General features: G+C 43.0%; 1 protein-coding gene across 2 annotated transcripts; it reads left to right on the top strand.

The window, feature by feature from the left end:
• The first annotated feature begins 72 nt into the window (after positions 1-72).
• On the top strand, positions 73-20041 carry snx16 (sorting nexin 16). Of its 2 annotated transcripts, XM_070446703.1 has the most exons (9): positions 73-374; positions 1580-2222; positions 4574-4660; positions 9791-9939; positions 10422-10491; positions 11508-11644; positions 11744-11875; positions 14240-14448; positions 16393-20041. In XM_070446703.1, exons 2-9 carry the CDS (start codon positions 1761-1763, stop codon positions 16476-16478), a joined length of 1332 nt encoding a protein of 443 aa, XP_070302804.1. In that variant the 5' UTR covers positions 73-374; positions 1580-1760; the 3' UTR covers positions 16479-20041. The 2 variants fall into 2 exon arrangements, with proteins under 2 accessions (XP_070302804.1, XP_023855994.1); XM_024000226.2 differs by lacking the exon at positions 14240-14448.
• The last annotated feature ends 416 nt before the right edge of the window (positions 20042-20457 follow it).

Genomic DNA, 20457 nt, shown 5'->3' with positions numbered 1-20457 from the left:
GTTCAATTATTTGTGCAAAATACTATTGTACACCCAAATACCATACCAATTCACATTTGTTATGATTTTATAACACTCTCTTGCATTATAATTCACTGTTTCTTATGCCTTACCAAAGCCATAGATATGCAGCCTATATTTGCTTTACCCCCCCCCCCCAAAAAAAAAAAATATATATTTGGGCAAAGATTGTTGGTGCGTCAGGGCATATGCGTGATGACGTCCACTTTTCCTGGAGTGACTGTTGTCGGCTTTGTACACTAGTCTTGCGTATGACAGTTGGCAAAAGCAAGTAGGATATCTTTCACTATAAACAACCAGAAATGTTAACATCTATGATGAAGCCACTGAACATGGAGCGAGAACATCCTGCGGTGAGTAACGTTATGCCGATCTCGTTCTTCTGTGCTGTTGCATCAAGCAAAAAGTGTCTGCGATAACGTTAACTGGCTAGAAGCTAGCTAGTAACTTAGCTAATGTTAGCCTAGCCAGGTGATAAGCTTGCTGAATAGCTATTATGCGAATTAAATGGCAAGTTAGTTAGCTAAATAATGATGGTGTTAACTCTACCTCGTTTTCAGTGGTGAAACCTTTGCTCCAGCTTGTACAAAAGCTAGCCATTTTAAACAATCAGTACTCAGCCAAGGCGCCTCATTATGGAGAGAGTCTTTCATGTTTACAACTCCTCTTCACCTCCCTACATGGGTTCTGTTTTACAGTCAACAAGAAGCTCATTACACATCACAGGGTTAGGCAAGATCACATCTGCAACTAAAATTGGGTCCTGACTTTTCCGCGTGGAAACATAAAATACTCCAAAGGCTTGTAATATGAAGCTCCTTATGAGGTTAAATTAACTCTGAACGTGTGTGTGTGTGTGTGTGTGTGTGTGTGTGTGTGTGTGTGTGTGTGTGTGTGTGCGTGCGTTAGACACACAACACTGGCTATCTAGTTATGTGGTGTGCTGTTGTGAATAAAGCATACCAGGACATAGTTAGGAAGACATTGATTCTGCATTTTCTGCAGCAACAGAATAAATCTGGGATGTTTATTTGTGTCACCTGTATTTTAAGCCTCGTCTTTAATCTATAGATACCAGACACACTCCACTGACTTACTATAACCATGCTCAATTAGTGCTCTGTCATTATGTGTTTCCCAAATGCCACCCTACTTCCATTGTAGTGCATTACCTATGGGCCCTGGTCAAAAGTAGTGCGGTATATAGGAAATAGGGTGTCATTTGCGATGCAGACATTGACTGGCAGGGAGTTCTGTCAGACAGACACCAGTCAATCAATACAGTTCCAGGATGAATGAAAGCTTATTTAATGTGCAAGGGACCATTCTCACCTAGCCCCCCCCCATGCATTTTACTCATCCACACATCTATCAATTATAAATGACATCTGGCTTTATCAATAATTTGTGTGCCTCTTGGTTGCAATGTGCAAATAGTTGGCCTCATTCAGTACTGTATTCAATAACATGATCAATGTATGCTGCTTCCTTATGATCAGCAAGCAAAAGGTGGGAAGATAAGTCCGTCTTATTTTCTGTATCCTCTATTTTTTTATAGGGTGCTGGATCCTAGAGCGAGAGTGAGTACTGGCCCTGTCTTTTTATCACCAGCTCCTCCTATGCTGACCTGCTGCCCTGCCAGTTTGCAAGGCTGTGAGAGTAAGAGTTTGGCGGTAGAGGTGGGTGTGGAGGGTTGGGGTATCTGACAACCAGAGGGAGGACACTGACAGCCCAGCCAGATGTCCTCGCCCTTTGTGCCTGTACCTGTCTCCATCAGAGATAGGACCCTGCCAGGGGCCAATGGGAAGCCCAGGCGGAGCCCTCAGAGGACCTCATCTTTGAACAGTGTCTCCAGCAGCTCTGAGTCCTCCTCCACTAGAGGCCCCGGGGATGAGACCCTGGGCCCTGGCCGTGACCCTGGGAGGAGAGGGAATCGAGTCGGAGGGCCTCGGTCCCAGAGCTCAGAGAGAGGCTGCTGCTTCACTTCTCCACCCTCCCTGTTGCAGTGTCAGAGCCCAGTGACCCGGGCCAGGCTGAACGGGCTGGGGCTGGAGCCCACGGTGGAGTACTCCACCTCCTCCCGGATGAACATGGATCAGGAATCACCACCAGAACCTCCAGGGTCCTCAGCCTGGGAGGAGAGGCCCATCACCCCCACCGTGCTGGGCTACGAGGTCATGGAGGAGCGGGCCAAGTTGACGGTGAGAGAGCGAGGGAGGCAATTCTTAGCTTGGTCCTAGATCTTTGTGTTGTCTTGCCTATGGTTATTGTCATGCAAGGAGTTCGCTTTGTAGCACAGATCTGGGACCAGGCTATGCAATTCAAACATGCCAGCAAGACGGGGACCAGCAGGAATCTATATGCCAAACTCAACTAGTCAGCAAACATTTCGTCCTTTATTTTAACCACTTTTTCCCAAGTTGCAAGTCATTTGAAATATCCTTCCTTTCTGTTTTGATGCCTGGACTTGTTGGGAATGTTGTTAATGTCATTACTGGAACTTTTAAAGGGATACTTTGAGATTTTGGCATGCTAGCAGATACCCATAGACTTCCAGTCATTGCGCTAATGCTAGTTAGCATTGTCTCACGAAACTACCTCTAACTTCCTTCATACTGGACACAGAGACATAAAAATCATATCCACAAGTTCATCTCACTCTGGGGAAGTAGATATCGGAACTCATTGCCAAAATCCCGAAGTATCCCTTTAAGCTCTGGGCTAAGCACCAAGTGGCACAAATGACCAGTTGGCTTTAGTTAGGTTACATTACCATTCATTTATCATGGTCTGTCAGGATTAGTCTGTTTGTTTCCTGACTGTCGTGTCCCCAAATCCAGCTCATTATCGCTGTGGATAGTCTGTAGTCTACGTATAGTCACTCTGTTGTCAATGGGTAGTCTGTGGATTGTCTGTGGTCTGCCTTCTCCCCCTGTATTTGTTCACATAGATGGGATTAGAAGCCCTGCACTGTTCCTGCTGTCTGGACAGATGTTTAGGAGTGTTAGGGAGATGTAGGTTTCATTGGATCAGGAACAGATTATTAAAGCCAGCCGCCTGCCAAAAGTGTTAACAACATGGCAGGAGGAGAGGTGTAGGAACTGCTGGAGGTTATTAGGAGCGACTGAGGGATGTTGGAATGTGAAATCATGATCTCAGTACATCAACCCTTCCATCAATGACCATTTGTTAACCCCCTGCATCCCTCTCATCCAGTACAGATGGACGATGATACAGCAGGATAAGGATTTGACTCAAAGCAACTGAGTGGTTGCACATTCTTCTTCTCTCTCATTTATAGTTTGCAACATTAATTGTATTGAAGGCCTAACACTATTGTATAAAGTGTTTGCTGCTCATTGCTTCAAGTTGTATTCATGATCTAGCCTAGTTGCAGATTGGTACTGCAGTGGCAGTGTACTGCCCCTTCCACTCAAACAGGCGTTGTAATTTCACTCTCCAGCAGCACTTTAATTAAAAGGAATCAGAATATGCTGCTGAAGACTTCAGTCATTGATTTAAAGGTCAAGTCCAGTAATTAACTCACTCCTAAAATGGCTTCTGCATTCCCACTGCTTTCCTTTAACGCAATCTAAAATAGACTGCATCATTTGCAACAAGGACACAACAGCTTAGTATAACGCCAAAATGGTGTCCTATATAGTGCACTACTTTTGACCAGAGCCCTGATCAAACATAGTGCACTATAGTCAATAGGGTGCCAATTGGGCCGTAACCTCAGTTTGTGGACATAACGTACACATGATGATGCCAGGGTTTCTATTATATTTACGCCTATTAGTCTCTCTTTTGCATGGTGTCCCTGTTGTCGGTTAGGTACTGTCCTCTCCTGGCTTTTCCTGGCTTCCAAGTTCCTGCTAACCCATTTGAAATTAGTGCCAGTGTGTTCCTGTGAGCCTTGGCTGGAACACCTTCTTTTCAGTCTATCCTTTCACTCAGACACACCGCTCTAACCAAACCCAAGGAGTTGGACTTATAAATGCTTATCTCTGAGCCGTCATGCTCAGAATAGCTTTTGGCATCAAAGGTGTTCCATAAAACCCCAAATCAGTGGGATTGTATCCCAAATGGCACATGTATTCCCTATTTAGTGCACTACTTTTGACCAGGGCCCAAATAGTGCACTATTTAGACAATATGGCGCCATTCGTAACGCAGACAGTGTGTTCTGAATGCCTGTGGTTTGAAAGTCCTGAACGGGGTCAGATATGGACGAGATGAAGAAATGCTAAACGTCTGACTTTCTTAAGACATTGGTTATGAAAGGGAGAAAGTAGGCTCTTTTAAAAGCAAGCTCACGTCCATATTGTCTTTGTCTCTTGGTATTACTAAGCTTCTACTATACGTCTTTACTAATATTGAGAAAATACATCTCTGTTAGGTTCCGATTCAGTCTCCGGCGCACTGTGCTGCTGTGGTTTTGAAGGAAGGATTGTTCATCTATGACTGTAATTGAATATAAGATAACTGCTATCATAAGGTCAAAGGTGAGCTGTTAACGTGTGTGTGGGTGTTTGGTCTCCTGCTGCAGGTTTATAAGGTCCTGGTGAAGAAGACTCAGAACGAGAGTTGGGTGGTTTTCAGAAGATACACTGACTTCTCCAGACTCAACGACAAGGTACGTCCTCACTCGAGGATAGTTACTCCTCGCAGGGACTGTCCTGGGCCTCGTAGGAGGAAAGGTTTGTCTGATGAATACATTAGGGTGGAGTAACTATCCTCTGTATGTCAAAAATGGGCCGCTATCTAAACTCAAAGGCAGTGTAGTGTCATGATTCACAATGGCTTCTTAATTTACCGTCTATGACATCATTGCTAGCTAGCATACTACTCATCCATGTGACAAAACCCGTCGTCATCACACACATGCCCTAGTTAACACTTTTCCTGATCTGTATCCCATCTGAATAGTCTTAAGTAACAAACCCTATTACTTTTGTCAATAATTTAGGCCTATCCAGTGCTCAATTGCCCTGACACTGTTTATGGCTGTAGATTCTCTCATGGAGGGACAGTACTCAGTACTGTGGGAGAGACAGGGTTATACTCAGTACTATAGGAGAAACAGTAGATGTGTTCCAATACTCATACTAACCGCATGTACCGTACAATCTTTGACTTGAATTGAGTTAACTCGTAATGCTTATTGGTCATATTATGGATATAGTTAATATACCAAAAGTTCCCTGATGTCGTACTAAATTCGCCAAAATATGAAGTATACATGCAGAGGACACTATTTTTGTACTTTAGGGCCCATAATGCAGATTTTGAAGAAAATGGCGGAAAATAGGCAGCCGAAGTACAACAGGAGCGGATGCAAATTCATTGCTTTAACTAATTATGACAAATGTTAAGAAAATGTTGAACAGTGTAATAAAGTAATGACTTTTCAAATATGTTACCTTACACGTTATGTTGGCTGACAATTTGTTAGCTATGCTGTCCTTACGAACCACATAGCATATCATTACAGCAGTATGTACCGGAATGTTAGCTAGCTACCTAACATTAGTTGGCTAATAATACATCAAACTTGCCAGTAGATTAACTATAGCCTAATCTAATTACTAACTACCCAACGTTTATTGACTTGATTATTCCCGTCATTCTTAGCTTAGCTAAATGGTATCATTGTTGTGCATTCTCAATGGACATTCGGGTGCTTTCGTAAATTCGCTCTGGCTTTCTACTCCGATTTCAGAGCACTCTCGTCTGAGTATACCAGAGCACAGAATAATACATTTCCGAGTGCTCAAGACCTGTTGAATATGGCCGGTGTCAGTAAACGTCGGCAAAAAAAGCAGAAGTCATTTGTTGCTACTTTCTGCACACGCCACTGTCAGTGTGAACTGTACCGTTTCTACCTTCTGTGCATTTAACAAATACATTTAGATGATATTTTATATAGTGTGTGTTTTACTACTTTTACCACTTTTAGTCTTGAAATGTGTTATTGTTTACTTCACTACCTTACTCTGTTTAGCACAGGCCCTCACATGTGAATCCTTTAAAGAGATGGGTAGGGAAAAGTCTTAAGACGGTGTGAATGATGCTGGATGGGTGTAGACAAAAGCTCCTTAGTAGGTGTACCAAAACGTTCAAGGGCCATTTTCTCAAAAGTGGGGTTACAAGTTTATCAACTTTCAAAGCAGAATTACTTTCCCATTGTTCCTCAACTGTAGTGTTTGAAATACTGTTTTCTAGCTCTGAGTCTCTACTTTTATCCAATGTAAAAAATACTATTTCAAATTTTTGCTGCATAGGACTGAATCCTGGTGGTGGGTCACACATGCGTTCACCTGTATTGTGAATAGGCTACATCCTGATTTGCCCAGTTTATCAATAGAGATTTACCATTAAAATAAATGATTACTATTATGTTCTTATGTAGCTAGATTGGTAAAAAAAACGAATTCAAATTGATTGTTTGATTAATTAATGCATACATCAAACATTCTAAAATGTCAAATGTAATGATCTTGATCTGTCTGGATCAAGTGCCATTCTGTGACTTTGGCCAATATGCCTTTATTTGTGGTATTGTTTTGGTGTCGCGTATACTAATACTAAACCTGATATCGAAGTAAACATTTCGGTATCATGACAACACTGCGTCCAGAGCTGCCAACTCGTTGAAGTAGAAATTGTCATCCAAAATGAGTTTAGTGATCGCTGTTCTAATGTCCAGAAGGTGTGTTCGGTGGTAGGAAATTATGTCTGAGACATTATCTACAAAAAAAAGAAACACAAAATAGCAGAATTGGTCAGGAGCCCGTAAAGCAGCACCATCTCACGACTGTGGGAGAGATTGTCTGTAATCATCAGTACTGTGGGAGAGACAGTCTGTAATCATCAGTACTGTGGGAGAGACCGTCTGTAATCATCAGTACTGTGGGAGAGACCGTCTGTAATCATCAGTACTGTGAGGAAGAGACCCCAGAGCGGTAATTCATCAGTACTGTGGGAGAGACCGTCTGAATCATCAGTACTGTGGGAGAGACGTCTGTAATCATCAGTACTGTGGAGAGACCGTCTTTGAATCATCTAGTACTGGGGAGAGACCGTCTGTAATCATCAGTACTGTGAGGAGACCGTTCTGTAATCATCATACTGTGGGAGAGACCGTCTTTAGCATCAGTACGTGGGAGAGACCGTCTTTAGCATCAGTACTGTGGGAGAGACCTCTTTAGGCATCGAGTACTGTGGGGAGACCGTCTGTAATCATCAGTACTGTGGGGAGAGACCGTCTTTAGGCATCAGTACTGTGGGAGGAGACCGTCTGTAATCATCAGTACTGTGGGTGAGACCGTCTTTAGGCAACAGTACTGTGGGTGAGACCGTCTGTAATCATCAGTACTGTGGGTGAGACCGTCTGTAGATCATCAGTACTGTGGGTGAGACCGTCTGTAATCAACACTACTGTGGGTAGACCGTTCTTTAGGCATCAGTACTGTGGGTAGACCGGTCTTTAGGCATCAGTACTGTGGGTGAGACCGTCTTAATCATCAGTACTGTGGGTGAGACCGTCTGTAATCATCAGTACTGTGGGTGAGACCGTCTGTAATCAACACTACTGTGGGTGAGAGACCGTCTTTAGGCATCAGTACTGTGGTGAGACCGTCTTGGCATCAGTACTGTGGGTAGAACCTGTAATCATCATACTGTGGGTGAGACCGTCTTTAGGCATCAGTACTGTGGGAGCCGTCTTTAGCATCAGTACTGTGGGAGACGGGAAACCGTCTTTTAGGCATCAGTACTTGGGCGAGACCGTCTGTAATCATCAGTACTGTGGTGAGACCGTCCTGTAATCAACCTACTGTGGGTGAGACCGTCTGTAATCAATCACTACTGTGGGTGAGACCGTGTCTTTAGGCATCAGTACTGTGTGAGACCGTCTTTAGGCATCAGTACTGTGGGGAGACCGTCTGTAATCATCAGACTGTGGGTTAGGACCGTCTTTAGGCATCAGTACTGTGGGAGAGACCGTCTGTAATCAACACTACTGTGGGGTAGGCCGTCTTTAGGCATCAGTACTGTGGGGAGACCGTCTGTAATCGTCAGTACTGTGGGGAGGACCGTCTTTAGGCATCAGTACTGTGGAGAGACCGTCTGTAATCATCAGTACTGTGGGAGAGACCGTCTGTAATCATCAGTACTGTGGGTGAGACCGTCTTTAGGCATCAGTACTGTGGGAAAGACCGTCTGTAATCATCAGTACTGTGGGAGAGACCGTCTGTAATCATCAGTACTGTGTGGTGAGACCGTTTTAGGCATCAGTACTGTGGGGTGAGACCGTCTTAGGTAACAGTACTGTGGGAGAGACCATCTGTAATCATCAGTACTGTGGTGGAGACCGCTTTAGGTAACAGTACTGTGGGCGAGACCGTCTGTAACATCAGTACTGTGGGAGAGACCGTCTGTAATCATCAGTACTGTGGGCGAGACCGTCTTTAGGCAACAGTACTGTGGGCGAGACCGTCTGTAGGCATCAGTACTGTGGGCGAGACCATCTGAATCATCAGTACTGTGCGCGAGACTGTCTTTAGGCATCAGTACTGGGGGCGAGAGTCTGTAGGCATCAGTACTGTGGGCGAGACCGTCTGTAATCATCAGTACTGGGTGAGACCGTCTTAGGCAACAGTACTGTGGGCGAGATGTCTGTAATCATCAGTAGTGTGGGAGTAGCTCTGTTGTGTTGGAGAGTAATACAGAAATGAAGTGAATCCCCCCTGCCCCCCCCCCCCCCCCCCAGCCCACCAAAGAAGCCAGCCCCACACCCACAACAACAGCAGCAGTACCTTTGTCTAGCCAGTCACAGGAAGCCAACTCCTAGCGGGACATGTCAGAGATAGTATTTCTCCCCTTGTCTATGTGGATTAGGTGTAATAATCATTCACTTCATAAAAGTCTTACAGCTGAAGTGCTTCATGTGACGTCCAAATCGTCAACTCTTTTCTTAAATCTAGTCTATCCTTTCAAGTAAGCACACTGCCAACAATGCCCTTCGATGGGCTACTACATTTTTCTGTTAGAAATATTTCTAGTAATAGCACACAAAGACTACAGAAGGCTAAATGCCGACTATACGCCTACACATCCTGTTTTGCTTCTAGACACAGTAGCCTGGGGTGGGATAGGAAAAGGCCACACCCTCCATCAGACACACAGAGGCTGTGGACAGGCTGCACAGCCATTCCTGTGGTCTCTCTCTCTCTATCTTTCTTTAGAGGAGAGAACTAACCAATCTGGACACCTATTCACAAAGACTCAAAGTAAGAGTGCTGATCTAGGATCAGGCTTATTTATGATTTGAAATATATGTATTTAAAAACGGATCCAAGATCAGCACTCCTACTCTGATTTCTGAATAAGGGCACTGGCCTAACGGGATGAACACTGGGCTGGATGTGCTGTACTTATAAACTGGAATTTGGGAAAATAGTTTGAAGAGTTTTACCAGAGTTGACATGGATATGTTTTTGAAAGATCAATAACTCAAGCCCCTCCCGTCTCTGTTGAGCAAACAGGCCTTGTTTGGTTTTCCTGGTCATAACAAACCATGTGATGTTACATTTGTTCAGGGTGTGTTGGTGATGTTATTGCGATAATTGGCCCGTGCTTCTTCGTCTCTCTTTTCCGTGTGTGTTTTGTACGGTGTGTGTGTACTGGGTGTGTTTTTAAGATGCCGTGTGTGTATGAGTGTTGCTTTTACCCTGCCCAACCTGTATCTGTGTGTGAGTTTCAGCTGAAGGAGATGTTCCCAGGGTTCAGACTGTCTCTGCCTCCAAAGCGCTGGTTCAAAGACAACTACAACTCTGACTTCCTAGAGGACAGACAGCTGGGCCTGCAGGCCTTCCTACAGAACTTGGTGGCACACAAAGACGTTGCCAACTGGTGCGTGCGTGTCTGCGTGCGTGTCTGCGTGAACATGCCTCATCATGCAGTGCAAACCTCAAGTGCTTTGAGGTTCCACTCACACACACAGCCTTAAGTTTACTGATGGGCTTGCTGGTTGCCCATGACCTGAGACAGACTTAGCACCTGGCCAACAACAATGAATGTCTGTGGAACCAGCTGAATGTATCCACACACACTTTAATTAGGCTATTTTAGAGTTATGTAGTCAAGGTTAAAAGCATACATTACACAGTAACTGTATTTTCCGTTGTAATACAAACCTTTTCTGATACCGTGTCTAGTTTCCTTGGCGCCAATACTGGTGACATGGACAGCAAAACCAATACCCAATCCATCATAGATACACTGTCTTTTGGGGGATTGTGTGTGGGTACCCTGAGGTTGGTTGGTATGATTGGTATGGAAAGATACGTTCCTGTTGGTTATTAAAACTCTTTGTCTTTCCTTGTCTCTAACAGCATAGCAGTGCGAGAGTTCCTGTGTTTAGATGATCCACCAGGTCCTTTTGACAGTCTGGAGGAGAGCCGGGTAAGACTGATCTTCTGTTACCAGCATGCAACTTGAGGTAGACTTTCACAAAAGCCTATTGAGAAGTCACGTAGACCCAAACGAGACCAGTTCAATCCAGTTTCTGCAGTGTTTGTTTCTGTGACCCATAATCCTGGGAGTAATCTGGGACAGGCTTTGTTGTTCTCTGTCTGGAATGAGCCTCCGATGCCAGCACCACATCTAATTAGTATATACAACCATTAGCATAACTGTCATTAGAATAGCTTTTACAGTCTTTGGTTAGTAGTGGATTAGGATTTGGCTTCCTCTCCTCTACGTGCTCCACTAGGGGAGAGTGGGGTAAGTTAAGCCTCCTACACATTTCTGTACTGAATTAACTATTACCACTATCTTTTTAAAACCATGTCTATCTTTATTTCCTTAACACAATTCAACACAATCACAATCGCTTTTTTGTCTTTCAATAATTTAAAGCATTTAAACACTTAAACCCTTAGGCCCTGGTGTTACCTCATATCCCAGCGATAATGCCTTGAATTACGCCTGGGAAGAAAACACTTCCATTTGCTCAACTTGCAACTGGCTCAACCATTGGCCCAAATTACCCCAAGGCAAACATTTAAACTATATTTGCCCACACAGCTACAAGGATGGATAACTTGTATGCTGGGTTAAGTACCTCATATTGTATTTTATAGAGACCCCCACTGATGTATAGAACAATCTTAAAATGATCTACTTAGCATCATGAAACCTCTAACACAATAGATTAATTTGACTTGATGGAAATCAGTATTTTGGACCTAACTTGCTTTCCACTTTTTCCATGTGGTTTCTTCCTTCACAGACTCCATGAAATGATGACCTCTTCCTAAATATTTGGTCAAATTATACATTTTGTGTATGGTTTCCTAGTAACAACTATTCCTTTGGCTCAACTTACCCAACTTGTTTTTTTCCCCCATGTCAGTTGTTGTCCTGTCACGTTTTCATAACTCAGTGTCTGTCTCTCTCGCCCCCCACCCCCCTACCAGGCATTCTGTGAGACTCTGGAGGAGAGTAACTATCGTCTGCAGAAAGAGCTGGTTGAGAAGCAGAGAGAGATCAGTTCCCTCAAGAAGAGACTGGAGGAGAAGGACCATCACATCCACCTTCTGGAGAAGCGCCTCAAGTACTGAACAACAGACACACACAGGTTTACTGCAATTGTGTTACATGGCTTGTGTTTCTAGGGTGTGTAACAGATTTTGTGTGTGTGCACGCGTTACAGCGGGGAGTCTCTGACCCCAGAGAGCCAGAGTGGGTTGTCAGCTCAGGGCAGTGATAGCAGCGTAGACGCAGATGGAGACGTGGAGTCATCTACCGCCGAGGCAGACCAGGACATTATGTCAGAGGAGAACGGGTAACACACACACACACACACACACAATCCAAGGTTTCACTATATCCCGTAAGTTAACATTGCCTCAATTTAATTATTCAAGACACTATTCACAACCAAGGCCTGATGGGGTTCCGTGGTTTTCTTACTCATAACTGATTTTTCACTGCACTACACGCACACTCGCATCGAGAAGCCCTTTTGTATAATGCTCAAACTCCCTTCATTCAGTTAGCTGTCTTTTCAAATGATCAACCCCTCTTCCTGAAGACCAGCTGGCATCATGCCACCTGTTATAGCAGTGGCCATCACAATCAATCTCCTCAAAGAGAACTGTGCTCGTGACCTGAACTTCAACTGCCGTTAGCTGATACTACTGTATCCCCTCCCCCAGAGCATTCACTTTCAAAAACAGAAATGACCTTGAAAGCCTTTGAAAACAGCAACCCCCACCCTCCTAACTTAATTTTCCTAATGCTAGTGAAGTAGTGAAGGTAGCTAGCTGCATTGCAAAATATCAACTATTAACCTATATCTGTCATATCAAGCCATAGTGTGTTTCCTCAATAGTTGTCCAATGAAAAATGACAAAGCCTTGAGGATTGCAGAACCGACAGAGCTGTGTTTAGTGGTTGGGAAAGGAAAGACATCGGGTGGCTGCCTCAGTCGGCTAATCGGATTAGAGATATTGATTACAGACCAGACTGGACATTTTATTTAGTTGACTTAACATTAAACCTCAGACAGGAATGGGCCTTGAACCATGTAAATACTATACCAATTTTGGCCTGTGAGTGATTTTCTTTGCCGCCCCCCCCCCCCCCAAAGTTTTATTTTTAATTATTGGACATAAGACTAAAAACACCAGCAAATCAGCTCCAAGTGATTTTAAATTGAGAAATCTGTTCCATAGTATTCCTACGCATAATAGAGAGATACAGTACCAGTCAAAAGTTTGGACATTCCAGGGTTTTTTGTTGTTTTTACTATTTTCTACATTGTAGAATAATAGTGAAGACATCAAAACTATGAAATAACAAATATGGAATCATGTCGTAACCAAAAAAGTGTTAAACAAATCTAAATATATTTGAGATTCTTCAAAGTAGCCACCCTTTGCCTTGATGTCAGCTTTGCACACTCTGGCATTCTCTCAACCAGCTTCTTGAGGTAGTGTCACGAACCGTCTCAAAGCCCGTAACAAAAAGGGAGACAACGTAGAGATAAGGAATAACAAAGCATATATTTATTAAATAAAGTAAACTAAGTACTATATACAATGGTGTGTGTAATCAGTAGTGTAAGTGAGTGTTTAGCATGCATGAATGTGATAATGCAGGGTGTTGAAAGGTGCCAAAGCAAACAACCAAAAACCACCAAGATACACAACAAAAACTATAAAGGTGTCTGCATGGAGAAAGTCTCCTCCATGAATGGGGAAGTGGTGTATTTATCCTATGACACAGCGGGCCCAGGTGTTTCCCATGTAGCTGACGACCCTCCCAACTCCGCCCACCGGCATCCTAATAAGGAAACAAGAACAAAAAGAGAATACGGCAGACAGAGTGAGAGGGTCGTCACAGTAGTCACCTGGAATGTATTTCAATTAACAGGTGTGCTTTGTTAAAAGTTAATTTGTGGAATTTCTTTCCTTAATGTGTTGGAGCCAATCGGTTGGGACAAGGTAGGGGGTGGTATACAGAAGATAACCCTATTTGGTAAAAGACCAAGTCCATATTATGGCAAGAACAGCTCAAATAAGCAAAGAGTCAATCTGGAAAATTTCAAGAACTTTGTGCAGTCGCAAAAAACATTAAGTACTATGATGAAACTGGCTCTCATGAGGACCGCCACAGGAAAGGAAGACGCAGAGTTACCTCTGCTGCAGAGGATAAGTTCATTAGTTACCAGCCTCAGAAATTGCAGCTCAAATAAATGCTTCACTGAGTTCAAGTAACAGACACATCTCAAAATGAACTGTTCAGAGGAGACTGCGTGAATCAGGCCTTCATGGTTAAATTGCTGCGAAGAAACCACTACTAAAGGACACCAATAAGAAAAAGAGACTTGCTTGGGCCAAGAAACACGATCAGTGGACATTAGTGGAAATCTGTCCTTTGGTCTGATGAGTCCAAATTTGAGATTTTTGGTTCCAACCGCTTTGTCTTTATGAGACGCAGAGTAGGTGAACGGAAGATCTCTGCATGTGTGGTTCCCACCGTGAAGCATGGAAGAGGTGTGGGGGTGCTTTGCTGGTGACACTGTCTGTGATTTTTATTTAGAATTCAAGGCACACTTGGCTACCAGCATGGCTACCACAGTATTCTGCAGCGATACGCCATCCCATCTGGTTTGTGCTTAGTGGGACTATAATTTGTTTTTCAGCAAGACAATGGACCAACACATCTCCAGGCTGTGTAAGGGCTATTTGACCAAGAAGGAGAGGGATCAGATGACCTGGCATCCACAATCACCTGACCTCAACCCAATTGAGATGGTTTGGGATGAGTTGGACCACAGAGTGAAGGAAAAGCAGCCAACAAGTGCTCAGCATATGTGGAAACTCCTTCAAGACTGTTGGAAACGCATTCCAGGTGAAGCTGGTTGGGAGAATGCCAAGAGTGTTCAAGCTGTCATCAATGCAGGGTGGCTACTTTGAAGCTAAAATATATTTTGATTTGTTTAACACTTATTTTTTTACTACATGATTCCAAATGTGTTATTTCAAAGTTTTGATGTCTTCACTATTATTCTACAATGTAGAAAATAGTTTTAAAAAACTTGACTGAGCAGGTGTGTCCAAACTTTTGACTTGTACTATATATGTGATCATATACAAATGTAAGCAAGGATTGAAATGATTGTTTTAGTCAAATATTATATATGTTTGGGTTTCTTGCGGTCAATTTGCAGTCTACACCTTATTTGTAATTATGTTTCAGCCCCCTGACCATCTGCTCAATAAGAAATTGGCCCGTGGCTGAATCTACACTGAACAAAAATATAAACGTGTTGGTCCCGCGTTTCATCAGCCGAAATAAGCTCCCAGCAATTTTCTATACGCACAAAAAGCTTATTTCACTCAAATGTTGTGCACAACTTAGTTTACATCCCTGTTAGTGTGCATTTATCCTTTGCCAAGATAATCCATCCACCTGACAGGTGTGGCATATCAAGAATCTGATTTAACAGCATGATCATTACAAGGGTGCACCTTGTGCTGGGGACAATAAAAGGCCATTCTAAAAGGTGCAGTTTTGTCACACAACACAATACCACAGAATGTCTCAAGTTTTGAGGTTACGTGTAATTGGCATGCTGACTGCAGGAACGTCCATAAGAGCTGTTCATTTCTCTACCAAAAGCCACCTCCAATGTCATTTCAGAGAATTCAGTACTTCCAACCAGCCTCACAACCACACCATGTGTATGGCGTCGTGTGGGCAATTTTATCGATGGCAATTTGAATGCACAGAGATGCCGTGACGAGATCCTGAGACCCATTGTTGTACCATTCATCCACTGCCATCACCTCATGTTTCAGCATGATAATGCACGGCCCCATGTCGCAAGGATCTGTACACAATTCCTGGAAGCTGAAAATGTCCCAGTTCTTCCATGGCCTGCATATTCACCAGACATGTCACCTATTGAGCATGTTTGAATGCTCTGGATCGATGTGTACCACAGCGTGTTCAAGTTGTCGCCAATATCCAGCAACTTCACACCGCCATTGAGGAGTGGGACAACATTCCACAGGCCACAATCAACAGCCTGATTAACTCTATGCGAAGGAGATGTGTTGCGCTGCATGAGGCAAATGGTGGTCACACCAGATACTGACTGGTTTTCTGATCCACGACCCAACCTTTTTATTTGAGGTATGTCACCAACAGATGCATATCTGTATTCCCAGTCATGTGAAATCCATAGATTAGGGCCTAATTTATTTATTTCAATTGACCGATTTCCTATTAGGAACTATAACTCAGTAAAACCTTTGAAATTGTTGCATTTATATTTTTGTTCAGTATAGTTGATGATCCCTGGTCTAAAGGGCTGTGTGTATGGTTAATTGCAGAGCCAAACAATGTGGACATGCAGTAGATGGATTGGTGGCAGGGTGGTTTCTGTCTTAGTTTGAATGACCTTGACCATATCCTTCCTTTGTGTTTTTCCCTCCATGTTACACAGCTGTGCAGCCCCTATCTGAGCTAGAGTGCAGTAGTTGAAGGTGCTGAATAGTTCACATTATATGGTATCATGATAATGGTGTCTAGTACCATTGTCCATGTCTTCTGACTGACCTGTGGGCCACCATGTGCGTCTTTACCCCAGAGTATTTACTTATAGTTCTTTTCACATGTGCAGTGATGGTCTGGGTACTTATTCTGGTGTGTCTCAATGTGTTACCGCTGTCTTTTATCAGTGAGATATGTTTGTTGAAATGTTCATCCCCTCTTCTCTCGACCTACACTGGTCCATCTATTCATGTCACCTTTTCTATCTTTTAAATTTTCCCCTCTCTGTCTCTCCAGGAAGTGTGAGGCCCACCAGTCTCTGCGTCTCTCAGGGTGTTGGTGTGGGCCTGCCACAGGCAGCTCTCCGCCTGTCATCGAGGTAACTCAGGTGTGTGACGCTCGGCTGGAGCACTGAGCCACCTGGGACAACTCTGCTCTTCCCTCAATGCACCCCCCTCCCTTCCTCCTTCATGACTGTGATCACTGTTACTCAAGGATCTTGGGACTGAAACATTCTGAGGGTGGGGCTTTGGACGTGATCCCCTCCAACATCGTTTAGTTTGTTGGCAGGATAGTTGATCAACCCCCTGCCTTGCTGCTCATTTAGACTTCCACAGACCCTGGCCACTGTTTTACAGAGAGAATATGAATTGGCTGGGGGCACTTTATTCAGTAACACCCCCAGGTCTTCCCAGCTGCCAGTTAATCTGACTGGACTCAAGGATACTGACAGGAGCAGAGTAGGGACACTTTATCCCGTAACACTCCTTCAATGGTTGATTTGTCCCCATGAAGTTGTGGATCGAGTAATTGAGGGACCTTGCATAGACCTGCAGGGACACTTTACTATGAAACAAACTTCTTCTTTTTTTCTTAACTGAGGGCAGTCCTCAGATTCACCTAGTCAATTTGCTAATCAAAGCTTGAAGACAATACATCCACCTCAGAATGGTGCAATCAGACCACGTAGGAGGAATGCATACATCTAATGAACTGGTAACTGTAGCTAGTACTGTAGCTCATTAGTTTAGTTCTTGGGGTTAGTTGGTTCCACACCTTATCTGTACGAAACAGGTTTCCAGAGCCCCCAGATCCTGTGGTCTCCCAGCCAAAGAGTGGATGTGTCTGAAATGACACCCTATATAGAACAGAGCCATATGGGTCCTGGTCAAAAGTAGTGCACTAAATAGCCGGTAGGGTGCCTTTTCAGACACAACCAAAAACCTGGAGAGGGACTCCAACACCACCTTAAAGCCGATTGGATAATTGGGTTTTGCAATATGATGAACCATATGAAAATCCATAGACCGAGAAATGGAACCTCACATAGCTTGACTACCACAGCACCTCTGCATCAGCACCACCCTGTGGCTATAGCAGGTATGACCACAGATGATGACTGGACAAGGACTGGCGCATGGGAATATTCTGGCGTCGATGATGTGTTCGAGATGGCGGGGATTAACATGTAATTTCCTGTTATTATAAAGGTCAAGGCTGTTATGGGGTGGTTGGCAGATATTTGGAGAATGATAGAGCTCATGTCTTTTAGCTTGTCTACTAATATTGTCCTTGTAGTCACATCTCATTGCTTTATACTGCCCATCTGGCATACAGTATCTTCAACAAAAGTAGAACAGAAAGTATTTGTGGGGGTGGTACATCAAATACATGTTTTGTGTTATTTTGGTTCTGTGATAGTTTAGATTTTTGACCCTATACATTGTTGAACTGACATTTTGTTGATTTGTCATGTGTTGCTTGCACTACTAAACCTCATCTCTGTGAAGGTCTAAACACAGAGTGAACCTTAACATATCAGTCTACGGGCCCCGTTGGAGAGAGCATTGACATCCTTAGCGTTCAGACACCTTGTTTATCATGTCAGTCCCACATTCCATGAAATCACATCTTTTATGCCCATATTAACCTAATTTCTACACTAAGAAATGTATTTTGCCTAAATACATTAGCAGAAGAAACCCATTGAAAACAGACAAATGTGGCTGAATGCTACATGCCAGAGTCATAAAGAGATACTGTATATGTATGTGTATTTCTCTGCTATTCATGTTCAAAAGGACAAAACATTTATCTTTTGTCCACTGATACATGCTGATATGATTGGTGGATGGAATCATGAATATATCAACGTTGAGCAGAATGACCCCTGTCTGCATGGAATCGGTTTCCTCAAACTTACCAGACCACTATCACTGACCTCATCACTGCCTGTGAACTACGGGTATTCCAATCCTAGAACTAGAATTAGGGATTCCATTCTATGGTTCCGGCTCCCTTGTGAATGTCACTTTGTCTTTGTGAATGCTTGCGAGAGAGAATATATTGACCACACTCAAAATCACGATAAGCCATAATCTGAGCACTAGTTGACATTGAGTGTACACAAACATCCCAAAAAGCAATGCTCAATACAGTACAATGTATACACTGAGTGGACAAAACTATTAAGAACACCTTCCTAATATTGAGTTGCACCCCTTTTTGCCCTCGGAACAGCCTCAATTTGTCGGGTCATGGACACTACAAGGTGTCGAAAGCGTTCCACAAGGATGCTGACTCCAATGCTTCCCACAGTTGTCAAGTTGGCTAAATGTCCTTTAAGTGGTGGATCATTCTTGATACACAGTGTGAAAAACCCAGCAGCGTTGCAGTTCTTGACACAAACCAGTGTGCCTGGCACCTACTACCATACCCCGTTCAAAGGCATTTAAATATTTTGTCTTACCCATTCACCTCCCTGAATGGTGCACACACAATCCATGTCTCTGGGCTTAAAAATCCTTCTTTAACCGGTCTCCTCTCTTCAGCTACACTGATTTTAAGTGGATTTAACAGGTGACATCAATAAGGGATCATAGCTTTCACCTGGATTCACCTGGGCAGTACGTCATGGAAAGAGCAGGTGTTCTTAATGTTTTGTGCACTGTGTGTATAGTACAATGGACTGTGAGTACACCATTTCTCAAAATGTCACATTTTGGTGTGTTTGTTTCTTGTTATGAGCTAAGAGCTTTCACAGACAGCTTTAGCTCCTATCTCTATTGCAGAGTTTATGTTTGTTACTTGGCCAGTAGTGGCTGTATGATGCACTTTATGTATGTACTGTATGACATAGGAGCATGTTGCTAGCTTGGTTAGCATAGCCTCCATTTTATAGCAGCTTATTTGAAGCAGAGTGCCTTTTCAGTTTTTTTCATACACACTGCATAGCTTTCCATATTACTTGTGGTTGAGATGTTGGCTTAATGTTCATCCCACATATTTGTGTAGTCCCTCTAAAACTCATTGAAGTGCCTTGAGTTTCTGCCACTTGCTTTTGATATTGCTCTAGTCCACGTTTAGCTCCATAGATTTTAGTGTGAAATGTAAAGAGAGAAAAAAGATCATAGAATTATTTTGATGGAAAGAGGTTTAAAATTACATTTCCTTTTGTTTTCAACTAGTTTTAGTGTCACGTTAAAGTTGAACACGTGTCCTGTGGACAAAATCAAGTATGAACTGTGGTTGGTATGTAACAACTATGTTATTAAAATCAATGCGATTTGTTGTCGGAATAATTTTGTTTGCTTCAAGGAATAGTTCACCCACAAAAATGTGTTTGTTAGACAGGATGGATCAAACCTCATAATTACTTTAAAGTCAAGCATTTTCCAATACATAGCTATTTGTGGACAACTACTTAATCCTGCGATTCTCTTTTAGTGATCATTTGGTGATATCCATGTTTTGGTGATTTTATGCATACAGTTTATCTGGGATAAATGGTCAAATGACATGTGGGTTTTGTTTTTTCTAAACTGGGCTGTAGCTGTTAGTTGGGTTCTGTTCAGAACAATGACTTGTCTTTATGCAGCCATGATCCTTTCATGCGTGACCTTTTCAAAAGACAATAAATATTTTTCAATGAAAAACATGAAACATATTTAACCAGTTCGTCCTCATCTCTGTATACTATGTATGTCAGCGTGTTCCTTCAGAAAGTATTCTCACCCCTTGACATTTTCCACATGCTGTGTTACAGCCAAGATTTAAAATTGATTTCACTTTAGATTTTGTGTCACTGGCCTACACACAATACCCCACAATGTCAAAGTGGAATTAGGTTTTTAGAAATGTTTTATTACAAATGAAAACTGAAATGTCTTGAGTCAATCAGTTTTCAACCCTTTTGTTATGGCATGCCTAAATACATTGAGTAAAAATGTGCTTAATAAGTCACAAGTTGCATGGACACTGAAATACTAGTGTTTAACATGATTTTTGATTGACTACCTCATCTCTGTACCCCACACACACAATTATCTGTAAGGTCCCTCAGTCGAGCAGTGAATTTCAAAC

Source organism: Salvelinus sp. IW2-2015, linkage group LG14 (genome assembly GCF_002910315.2).
Source record: "Salvelinus sp. IW2-2015 linkage group LG14, ASM291031v2, whole genome shotgun sequence".
NCBI lineage: Eukaryota > Metazoa > Chordata > Actinopteri > Salmoniformes > Salmonidae > Salvelinus > Salvelinus sp. IW2-2015.
Note: the sequence above shows the minus strand (reverse complement) of the source record. Positions and strands in the feature narration are given on the sequence as shown.

Coding starts and splice junctions, on each gene's coding strand:
- snx16 (XM_070446703.1), top strand. CDS start 1,761: ATGTCCTCGCCCTTTGTGCCTGTACCTGTCTCCATCAGAGATAGGACC. Junction 2,223..4,573: donor AGGAGCGGGCCAAGTTGACG/GTGAGAGAGCGA, acceptor CTCCTGCTGCAG/GTTTATAAGGTCCTGGTGAA. Junction 4,661..9,790: donor TCTCCAGACTCAACGACAAG/GTACGTCCTCAC, acceptor TGTGAGTTTCAG/CTGAAGGAGATGTTCCCAGG.